This window comes from Zonotrichia leucophrys, chromosome 2, assembly GCF_028769735.1.
Source record: "Zonotrichia leucophrys gambelii isolate GWCS_2022_RI chromosome 2, RI_Zleu_2.0, whole genome shotgun sequence".
NCBI classification, from domain to species: Eukaryota; Metazoa; Chordata; class Aves; order Passeriformes; family Passerellidae; genus Zonotrichia; species Zonotrichia leucophrys.
Genome location: NC_088171.1, coordinates 26,003,477 through 26,015,258, shown reverse-complemented (window position 1 = coordinate 26,015,258; position 11,782 = coordinate 26,003,477). Strand labels below are relative to the sequence as shown.

At 44.2% G+C, this 11,782-nt stretch overlaps 1 protein-coding gene across 3 annotated transcripts in view; it reads left to right on the top strand.

The window, feature by feature from the left end:
* Positions 1 to 4,014: 4,014 nt before the first annotated feature.
* The window catches only part of SLC25A13 (solute carrier family 25 member 13), a 99,039-nt gene continuing 91,271 nt past the window's right edge, over positions 4,015 to 11,782 (top strand). The window contains exons 1-3 of one of the 3 annotated variants that reach the window (XM_064704347.1): positions 4,015 to 4,128; positions 6,352 to 6,366; positions 10,048 to 10,062. In XM_064704347.1, the coding sequence (XP_064560417.1) occupies positions 4,117 to 4,128; positions 6,352 to 6,366; positions 10,048 to 10,062 (42 nt within the window). In that variant the 5' untranslated portion in view covers positions 4,015 to 4,116. The remainder of the gene's footprint in view (positions 4,129 to 6,351; positions 6,367 to 10,047; positions 10,063 to 11,782) is intronic. The other 2 variants (XM_064704348.1, XM_064704349.1) reach the window with 2 other exon arrangements.

The following is an 11,782-nucleotide window of genomic DNA, read 5'->3' as shown; positions in this document are numbered from 1 at the left end:
TAAGGAAGGGAATATTGCTTCGTGCCTTCCCTTAAGACTTCACTGAAGGAGAGAGGTCAATAAAGAGTTTGAAGAAACAAGATGTGCTCAGGAAAACCTTGTGTTCATTCATTTCCTTTTAACATCCAGCTCTTTCCCACTAGAATTGAGACCCTTTGGTTTTTTTTGACTATCAGCTGTACTTGTAGGAAGATGTACTTGGTACAGTTTTGTGGTAAGTTAGCACACAGGAAAATATCCATGTTGGTGAACATACAATAGAACACAGAAGGAGCCATTTGGAAGAAGTTTCTATCTTGTGAGGCAGAGAGAATATATACTGAGGAAAATAGCTCAGTAATTTGGATAACAACACAGATCTTGAAGGCCTTGGGTCAGCCTTTGCTTCATTTCAGCTATTCACCAAGATAGTTAGTAATCCAGGTATGTTCAGTCTGTTTTTCCAGATGCAGTCCTCTCCAGGCCATACCAGATGCTCTCAGACCTTTCTAGATCCAAGAAGATATTTATTTGCCTTTAAGCTACATACTGCAATGCCTATATTTTGGGACATTTGTCTGCTCATACAAAATCCAGAACATTGTAAGAGAAATCATAGAAACAGTTTGCTGAACTTGCAAAGTAGTAAGAGAAAGAGTAATGAATAAGATTCAAAATAGCCAGCACACTGAGCTCCGCCTTACACTGTCAGTAGGTAAATGTTAGTCCTTTATCAGTCATTTAGCTAAAAATCTAGTCTAAAAATCCAGAAGGCCCAGGCTGTTGGTGTTTCCAGGATAATTATTAATAAGCTCACCAAAAATCATATGTGTCTATCCAGATACGTTGCCCTCCTATACAATACCCTCATTGTTAAAACAACAAGTAGTGAATCAGCTCTCATTCTGTTTTCCACATGAAAACTATCAAGGCCTAATTTTTCACCTCAAGGACAGTGTCCAGGTACTTGGTTGTGACTTTGCTTGGAAAAAAAGCTGCAGCCCTTCCTGCAAAACCCATCCCCATGTGTACAAATTCAAGACACCCTATCAGAAGAGAGCACAAGAAGGAGCTAACTCTAGGCTGTTTCTCATTGTAGAAGGAAGCCTTAAAATCACTGTGTGCTCTGTTTTGTATTACATGTAAAATACAGAAAAAAACCCCCACTGGCTGCAGACACACAGTGTCCTGCCTTCTCTAAATAATATTTGTATGCTTTGTAATGAAAACTGACTCACAACTTCACCCTCATCTCATTGCATTCTACCATATAAAAGAGTCATGCTTCTCTCCAGTCCAGCTGATCTTGGATTCTCCTCTCACAATGACATGTCTTCACTAGAAAGAATGAAAAATGTTCCTCCTCTCTTCCCCAGAGCAGTCTAAGGCTTTGTGGTTAAAACATACTGAAATGAGCATGACACACGGGCTTGAATCTAACCTCAATCAACAGAGGACTTTGAAAACAAGTTAATTATGTGGCCAAGGAGAGTGCTATAGTCCACTACAGTCATACTGCTTATCATCTAAAACGTGAACATTATTAGCCTTCACTGTTTTTTCTATGAAGAAAAGGAACTTGGGCCTGTATGTGCATGTTGGTCATCATCCAAACTCAGGTTTTCCTGCAAGCAAGGCAGTGACCTTCCAAGTCTTGTCAGGACCAAGGCAGTGTTGAAGGCATGCTCAGATCTTGAGGTGCCTGGAGCTCTTGAAGGATGGGAAATGAAGCCGATTCAGACTAGATAAAGGACACTTTTTGAAACACTGTAACAGGTTACCCATAGACGTGGTAGATGGTGCCCCATCCCTGGAAATAATCAAGACCAGCAGATGGGGAGATGTGTAGGTTTCCCATCCAACCTGGTCTCAAATAAACTGAGTAAACTGGTCTGATTGAAGATATCCCTATTCATTGCAGAGGACTGGGAATAGATGACCTTCAGAGATCCCTTCCAAAGCAAACCATTCCATGATTCTATGATTACAATTGTTAAAAGAGGTCGTGTGCTGTTTCATTTACAGAGCAGTTGAAAAAGGCTTTCCAGGATCATCCTTCTTCACTCACCTCTCTGAATGTCACTTCCAGTCTACCTGAAATATAGGCACTTTTTTGAGTTGCTTTTTTCCTTGGCAATTAGCTCAAGACCATGTGTCAGTATAACACGAGTATTCTAGTAATTTTCCTAGCAGTCTTAAATTGAAAAAAATTGCTATTGAAGCTTGTTTTCATAATAGGACAGACTTTCAAGCTCACATTTAAATATCCTGACTTATGAATATACACAGAACATAGTATTTGTATTATAAGACAATTGTTATGCTATTTTCTCTACATAATTTTTCTCTTCTTAGTAGTATCATTAAAATAATCGAAGATTGTTTTCTATTGTTTATAAATGGACTGCTATTATCTATTCATTTATGACAAGGTGACAGTATTTACTTATCTAGTTTGCAGATAAGCACTACATAGTCTGTTTTTTATGTTTGTTTGAAAAAGTGGGGTTGGATAAAGGCTTCAAGCTTGCTTTGATCTAACTGCTATTTTCTAGGTCAGGGAGATGCAGCAAGAAGAGAAAGGTTGTGCTGAGACAGAACAGCTGAGCACATGCAATGGGCAAACATATGTGGAACAAGCAGAAAAGGAAGAGGATCCAGCAAGTGGGAGGTTTTTACAAGAAACTGAGACTGGGAGACAGCTGCGAAGGGGGTATGTCTGCTGCTGGGCCTCACAGGTGATGGGAGAAACTTCCAAGGGGCACAGGGGAAACTACAATTTGTTCAAACACTGGAGTAGTTAACTCATTGGACTGAAAACACAAAAAGAGATATTCTTCACAGATTTATAGTGGGCAAGTACAGATGTGTTCATGAATCCTTACACTTTTTCTAAGATGAAGAGAAATCACCTTCACCTTCTCTAAGGTGAATATGCATTTAAGAATCCTTGTCATTCCTCTAGTGTCTCTCTCTAGGACAACTAATAACAATCAAAGAGTTAATTGTTTTTGGTTCATAATGCAATAGTTGTCTCCAAGATCCTTTGTCTTTTTAGCGTCTTTACATAACTCAGTTTAAGGGAAAGTGCTGAAATATCTACCTCAAAGCTATGACTAACTTGATACATCATTATTAACTCGAAAACTTGCCCTGGAGCTGTTCTTGCAAGCAACCTTTTAGTTACATGCACGTTGCAAGCTCCCTGCCTCCACTGCCAATCCCAGTCTATCCTAAAATCCCCCAAGAAGCCCCGGACGAGCCAGAACGGGCGCTGGCAGCCTGACGATAGCCCCGGAGGCAGCCGCGGCCCGCATCCCCAGCGGGGCACGGCCGAGCGTGCCCGGGCAGGCTGTGCCAGGCAGGGTGCGAGCCGCCCGGGAGGCTCAGCCTGCCGCACTCGTGGTGGCCCTCGGTACAGCCCTGGACTGCGGCGGGGCTGCTTGCGTGTCACCTTCATGCTGATAGAAACTAGCACAGCATTGACAGAATTTGGTTTGAAGGCACAGCTCGTTCTTGGGACATCCCAGAATGATGGCTGGGGGGCTGCAACTGTTTAAGACATCCCTCGAGCAGCAGCTTGCCTTGAGGGGAAGAAAACAGCGCTGGGCAGGACAGCGGGGCTTGATGTGAAGGTGTTGGCATCCTTCCGCTGCTCGCCCCGGTGTCCCCCGAACGGGCCGGGAGCGTTCCCCGGGGTCACCAGCTGGTGACACGGTCATCGTCTCCAGCGGGCGGAGCGGCTGCAGGGCCCCAAGAGCTCGGCGTCCTGGCGCGCCCGCCGGGCCACCAGCCGTGTCCGTGGAGCAACCAGGAGGGCAACCGGGCCCTTCACGGGGATGAGGCGGTGCTCGCCCCGCAAGGCCGGCGTGCCGCCGGTGCCCGAGGCCGCGTCTCCCGGCGCCTCGCCCGGCGCCCAGCGCGGAGCCCGTAGGGCCAGTCCGGACCGTGCGGGGCGATCACGGGGCCGCGGCGGGGCCGGGCGGGGGCGGCGCCCCATCCTCGCCTGTGCGAGCGAGCGGTGACGGCCGGCGCTGGCGGGCTGGTGCGCAGGCGGGGAAGCTGCGTGCCGCGGTCGGAAGGGAGGGGAGCGGAGGAAGGGAAGGGACGGGAAGGGGTGGCCGCGCCGGGCACAGCATGGCTGCCAAGGTAAGGCACCGCCGCCGGCGGGCGGGCGGGCGGCGGGGAAGGGGCCGCGGCGGGGCGCTTGCCGGGTTTGACCTCGGGCCTGCCCTTGACGAAAGCCGAGGTGGCGCCTCCTCCTCCTCGCGGCTCGGCGGCCGCTCGCCGCCGGCCCCGGGGAGCGGGGGGTGGGCAGCGGGCGGCCCCCGGCCGGTGGGGCTGTGTGCCAGCGCGGCGAGCATCCGCAGCTGCCCGCGCCGGGAGCAGAGGGCCTCGGCTCCCCTTGCGGTGCATCATCGGCGTCAATGACACTGCACGGCGCCTCCCGCGGCTGGGGCCGGGGCCGGTGCCGGGGCCGGGGCCCGTGCCGGTGCCGGTGTCAGTGCCGGTGCCGGTGTCGCTCTCCCCGGCGAGGCCCCGCACTGCCCCGCCGGGCATCCGTGCCCTGGCCCGGCCGTGGCTCCGCCAAGCCCATTTGGGCCCGGTAGTGCTCAGTGAGAGCCCCGCCGAGCGCCTTGTTCCCCAGTGCACAGATGCATACAGACACACGTACACACGTGCTGTGCATGCGGACAGACACACACACCGCTGTTCGGACGGGGGGATGCAGCGGCATCTCGGGACGGCGGCTGGCAGGTCCCGCAGTGGGCACAGATGTTGGCCCTGCCCCGCTTGCAGGCCTTAGCGTGATTGTCCCTTTTTGCTTTTTCTCCCATTTTCTCCATGTACCTTTTTTTGCCTTCTGTTTTCACATCTGGTCATCATTTCCAAGGATTTTTACTTCTCAGTGCTGTCCTGTCAGGTGGATACCTGCTATTTAGGCTTTTTTGCTGATCAGAAGGATAAACAAATTGAAATATGTTATTTAGTCACATAGTCATGTACTCCCATCCCAGAAAAAAAAAATAGTCATTAGCTGGATCAAGGCCATATCTAAAGGGAGATAAAATGAGATGTAGTGTTGGTGTTTCAATACTTACTGCTTCCATTAAGTTTCATATTTGAATACTGACACTTCAAAAAGAAATTACTCCATGTCCTTTTATTGAAGTCAGTGATGAAACTGATATTGAGGAAAAAATCATTGAGGAAAAAATTCCCCAAACAACTCAAAGCATGGCTCAGTGTGGCCACAGTTGTGTGCTCCTTTATTTTAGCTAGGATATGATAGAGCTGCTTTGGTCAGCACCTTTCTCAGTAAGAACATAGGTTATCTGAACTGCATGCTCTTTTAGTGGATTGAGCAATATTTGATTCCTCATTCCTAGTGTATATAAAGCAGTCATCCCCAAATCTTGTGTTCACTATTTGTGAATCTGTGAAGTTGACCTATCTAGCCTTTAAAAAATTTTTTGATTTCCCACTGGTCCATACACACATGTTGGTTACATCTTACCAAACTATTGGTGTTTAAAGACTTTAAAGTGTTCTATTCTCTGGCTTTTTGAACCTTTTACTTATTTTCTTTTCTCCAAGCAGTGGTTTGTAATCTGCAATCCATTTTAACCTATGCTAGTCGCATATGCTTAAAAATACTTAATGTGTAGTTAGTGTTTGTCTAATCGGGTGGGCACGTGTGCTCCATGCTACACATTTGCATGGTGTCCTTTTTCCTTAAGCTAGATTTCTTGCACAGTTCAGTTCCCTAAAATCTACACAAGCATCTGTTGGAAAGACTCAGCACTTTAAGAGACACTTAATTGAATGTTGTATATGTCAGGTTACATCAGGCTTGGCAGAGAGATACCCAATAAAAAGAATAATGGCTTAATTGTCATGTCATGAGCATTCTTGGTGTATTGCAGGCAGAGATAAGCTCTTTGTACCCCAGGGTCTCATGCAGTCCTCACATAGCTTCCAAGGAAGGCTTCTGGTTTATAAGCCTAAACTCATTCTGAGAGACTTATGTTAAAAACAAGCAAACAAACAAACTACAACTGTGAGCAGCTAGAAGGGATTAATTACATTACCCTGTGGGATTCAAGGGGATTTTTGTCTTCTTCAGCTGAAACAGTTAAATACAGGTAAATTTCTTTTTATATTGAGGTCAGTAGCAAAATGTAAGTAGCATTTTGTACTTTGAAGGTAACATCCGAGCTTAGGTTCTGCAAGCACACATGTGAATAACTTCACCATGGAAAGAGCTTCTGGGCCTGAAGTTATTCGCATGTGCTTGCAGGCACGTGCCTTGATTTGTGTTCTAACTTCCTCACTGATGCATCTCAGTAATGTTTGCCTTTTTCACCTCAGCCAAACAATGGACTGGTGAGTTAAATGCTTTTTCTTAAATTTCTTTAGTACTTTTTCCTTGCCAGTATCCTGCATGACCGCTTCCTTTAATTTTTTAATTGTACCCTTTTAGGCATATGAGTCTTTGGGATTGAATGTAATTGGTCTTTGCTTGCAAGTTTTCAAATGTTGACATATTAAGCAAACTCTAGGAATTCAGTCTCAAAAGGAAAACCCAAATGGGATACTGTTAAGGCTACATAGTTAAGCACTCAGGTATCAAGAAATGGGCACTACAGGCTGAGGTAATTTCCTTCATTGTATACAGCTCAATGTTTGCAACCTACACAGCATTTTAAACAATGTATGTTACACATCAGTGGCTGAAACTTTGAAAACATTTTCTGAAACTGTTTTGGGAAAACTCTGCTACAAATTATATTCACACAAATTTCCAGTAAAAAACAGAGGTGAGATTTTCCAGCAGATTTTTACCCGTTTGGTAATTAAATTACCATCCTAGATACTGGCTTCTTTTTCTGCATTGTGCAAAAAAAGAGGCGATGTGGAACATCTTTATGGTAATGCAGGTACAAAGCACTAATGCTTTAAGTAGAGTGCCCTGCCTATTTCTTCATTTTGAGTGTTTAACGATGCAATCACAATGTTGTTTTTCTGCCCTTTAGCCAGATAGTTCTAAAGAGAATTTACCTAGTCTAGCGAATGCCCCTTGCTGTTCACCTGGTGTGTATTTTACAGCAAAATTAAATGTTTGTGTTGAGTGAATGTCAGTTACCCTTGATCCCTATTCTGCTACAAGTTCTGGGCATAGCTGTTGTCTCATGCATGTGCAAAGTGTGACTTGCTGTCTTTTTAAAGCTCTACTGCTTGGTAAAATATAAGCACATTTTCAGTGGGAGGTCCTAAGGTATGTCTCAATGAGACTTCTTTCTGTAGTTGATTTTGCCTTTGCTACTATGCTACTTTGTCTGTTCAACTTAAGGTCAGAAATTGATATTTGTAATGGGAGCTAGTATATATCATATTTTTAATCTTTATATTTCATAACCACTAAGCTACGTTCAAAACAGTTAAAAATTGCATTAATGAAAATTCCAAACTCAAATAATTTTGATAGATAATCAAAGCCTAGTAAATTGTAAAAACAGTGGCTTAGCATGGAAGCACATGAACACCATTAAACTTTATCTGTGCTGTGGACAGCATGTGAATAAATTTCTGTAATTGTATGAACTGTGTAATAATGATACAGGAGTTGATTTTTGAATACTGTGGAATATCTTTGTTTCTAATGTTATTGGGTTTTTTTGTGAGTCGTGTGTGAACTTTTATCCATTGGGCACGTACTGGCTGCCCATACTACTCAGAAAGTATAAGTTACTTTAAAATTATTGTCTTATGAACAAAGTGAACATTGCATGCTAAAAAAGCTAGTTGTAAAATGACTGTTCAAGTGAAGGCATGAACCTTACATCAGTACTCAATGGGACTTGCTTGCATGCTTAATTTTAAGTGCATGTGTAAATCTTTCTAAGACTGTCAGAACCACGTCAATAATGTAACAGAAAGAGATTTGTTGCTGACTTATGTGACAATATTTGGGATAGTTCTAATGCAAGGTAAAGAAAATTGGTTATGCAATTTTCATGTATTTAACTTTTCTTTTAATTCTCTTTTCTCTTTTGTTTTTCTGGAACTGTTTATTATGGAAGCTGTATCAGTGGAGTTAAATGTTGTTTCTGGTTACTGCCACATCTACCTTTAAAATCCTAAACCTTGTCATAGCAAAAATAGTTAGTGGCCAGGCACAGGCTCCTTGTATGTCTTGTTGTTACTACAGACAGACATGTCACACTGAACACCCAGTCCTGCAGGATGCATCACCTCAGCTGTATTAACTGGAGTTCTGTGAGGGGTTGATACCACAGACCCTGCCTCTACAACCCTTTTTGTGTGCAGAAGGGATCCAGTGCCTGCCCTGGATGATGTGAATTAGTGAGGTTTGGGTAAGCAGCGATTGAAATGCAGGAACAATGGCAATGCAGTTCTAAACAAACATGATTACAAGCAATGCCAAAACTATTAGATGCTGACACAACCATGCCACTTTGATTATTTTGCTGCGTGTGTCCCTTTGTGCATCATTCAGCTCCATTTTGCCTCTTTGTTCAGCTCCTTCTTCCGCGCTCGTTTTCCTGTGCTAGCAGTAGCATGGAGTGTGCCTGGGAACAGATTAACTTCACTCTTCTTGCCCTCAATCGTGCCATTCTTCCCTTCCTCCAGCCAAATGGAAGAGAAGAATTGCATTGCATTGGACATGGATTTGTTGGGCCCTCAGAAAAGAAGAGGTGAGGGATTCTGGCATCATGATGGGCTCCTGTGTCCTTGAAAGGAGAGTAGTCCATTGTGGACAGGCTCCAGCCACTCAGTGAGATCAGTTGTGGAGAGAAAAGTGGTTGGTGAGTAAGGAGAGAGCAATCTGTTTCCCTGAAACACCACTGAGTTTATGGATTTAATAGTGTTATGGCACTTAATGGTAGTGCCATGGTAGTTTTTTGGATGTGATAGCACTGTGTAATATCCACATGAAAAGTCCTGTTGCTAGTCTGTACAGGTCCAGCAGTGCTTGCTCATGCATAGTTATATTTTGGATCTGTACAGAAATATGTAAATTCTTATAAGTATCATAAGACTCTTTCCACTTTCCCCTCAGAAAAAAACCCATGTATTTATGCTGCTTATGACTTATTACTGCATCTTGATTTCTTAAGAGACCAGAATTTGCTTGATAGAGGGACATTGAATTTGTATGAGTGCTGATAATTTCAGACCTTTTCTAAGTACAAAGTAGCATGAGTGATGACTGCAGCTGAAAGAGAGGAGAAACCAAGTCATTTACTCCACTGTCCTGCCTGTCACAGTTTATGTGTCTGGTTTCATTTTGTTTCTTTTACTGCCTAGATATTTGCTTATATGTACCTTCAGGAGAAGTGGTTGAGTCCCAGTCTCACAAGACTCACAGCATGCACAGGGCTCACTGGCAAGGGTAATCCCAGGAAAGTCACCCATGGAGCAATTCTGCTGTGGAAAAATTCCATGCAGCTCTCTGCTGCAGTGGACACTGAGTTACCCTGAAAAGAAGCTTTATTACATTGGGGGTTTTGTCTCAATTGATTTTACCTGTGTCTTTGTGCTGCTATTTGCTCTCTGACTCCACCATTCCTTATCAGAGCAAGGTGGGGACAAGAGGAGGTGGTGGAAGAAGTTGCTTTATGTCTTCAATATGTTAGGTACTGATAGCATCACATGTCAGTGGTTTTGGCAGGTTTTTGGAACTTGCTCCTTTCCATTATGGTACCCCTGTAAGAGGAATTGCAGGGTGACTTTGCTTCATGTATAGCCTAGGAGAGGGCTACTGGATCCAGCAGTTATGTGTATACCTTGTCTTTTGTGATGCCGGCTGAAAAGTATTTGGAGTTGTCTGGATTTTATCACACTGGGAAATAATCTGCTCTTTCTATGCAGCTTTGTGTCACAGGAGGTTAGAGGAGCTCTTGGAAGCGTGCCTCAAACCGCGTGTTAAAGGCACTCCTGGAGCTGTAATGTAACCAAGCTTACAGCCCTGAATGATAACAATGTGTCTTCTGACCAGCTTGTTTAGGCCTGTATCTATTTTATTTGTCTATGTTGTCCAAGGAGTATGACAAGGAGGTATGTGATCCTGAATTTCCTGGAAAATGGAATGAATGTGCCGCTGATTTTTAGCTTAATTTTTGCTTTTGAACTATGGAATTGCCTCTGCTTTGGCTGTAGAATGGCTTTACCATACTGAATAGAGCCTGTGTGTTTGTATGGTGCCAAACCTAATCTTGCATAAGGCCTCTAGGCACGACTTTACTCTGCTAATCATGCTGTTTTGCTTTAGCTACAACATAATCTGCAGGAACTGATGTTTTATGGTGCTAGATAACTATGGCTAGTAAAATGTAAGGTTGCATGTTTTCTGATTCATTCTCTTTCTGGAAAGGATCTGTATCTCAGTCATTTACAGAGAGACAAAGAAGTCCCTATAAAAATACTCTATATTCAATTGCTTTGGAATAAAGCAATTTCAGCTGAAGCTGTGTTAAAACACTTAAAGGAACACTGTAAATGCAGTTTTTAAAATAATGTCATGCTATTTACAAGATCTTAGAAACAGGCAATTGCAATTATATTCTTTACCAAAAATGTTACTTGACCTGAACAAAATCCAGTGTGCTAAAGGATGAAATTGCTCACAAGGAATGGGTTGTTGGCATTTTTCTTTTCCTCTGAAGAGGGAAAAAATAAACATTTGAGAGAGAGAGAGTGGCAAAGTGACTGCCTGTACACTAAACTATGTGCATTTAGCGAAGAAACAGAAGAAATAAGCCTGTTGCAGGACTAATCACATTCCTCTTGTTGAGCACATGTGAGATCCCTAAATATCAGCTGGATTTATATATTTATGATACCTTGCATGCCTAGGCAGCCTGCCAGAAGTGTTTTTGTGCTGGCCAACATGGTCACTCTTTGAGTCCCCTTGGAGATCTACCTTACACTCTGGCCATGTGAAAACTAATTTAGAAAAAGATTCTTTTTTTTTTTGCTGTTCTTTAGACTAACATCTCCATGCCTAACTTTTTTACCCACTTGACTTTGGAATTAAGAAATCTACCAGAGCTGTGAGGGATCGGTACCAAAACAGCCAGTGTGCTCACTAGGGAGCATCCAAGGCAGCCAGTGGGATATGAAAGAATAGGGATGAAGAAAGGGGAAAGTCCCTGGAGGATCTTTAAAGAGCAAGGTTTGCACCTCTGTTTCAGGCAGGGCCATTGCACTGTTTTGTAACAATGCAACAGGAGGACTGGGGCAAGAGGTGCGGGCCAGAACCTGATTCGGTTGGAGCCATTATGGAACCTGGTACAGAGGGGGGAGGATTTGGATTCTTTGTTGCCAGAACCTGATTCAGTTTTGAGCCATTATGGAACCTGGTACAGAGGGGGGAGGATTTGGATTCTTTGTTGCCAGAACTTGATTCAGTTTGGAGCCATTATGGCGCCCATGTGAGCGGGAGGGAAGGTTTGGATTCTTTGTTGCCAGCAGTGTTGATGCATTTTGCATGAAGGATGCCTCCGGGGCTGCTGCCTGCAGGGTGCTCACTGCCTATGTGCATTAGACATGTTGCATGTGTGGTTGCTGGGCGCCTGGTCAGCGTGTCTGAAATGTCTGTACCTGCTCAAATCAGGGCTGCAGCAGTTCTGGATGTGCACCTTGGGGAAACTTCTGGAATCCTAAAACCTTAAATTGCATGTCACTTTCTGCTTGTACAAATGGAATGGTTTTTGCATCATGCTGTGACTAGAGGTAGTGGGGCGTGCTAATGGATCAGACCCTCAGAGGCTGAGCA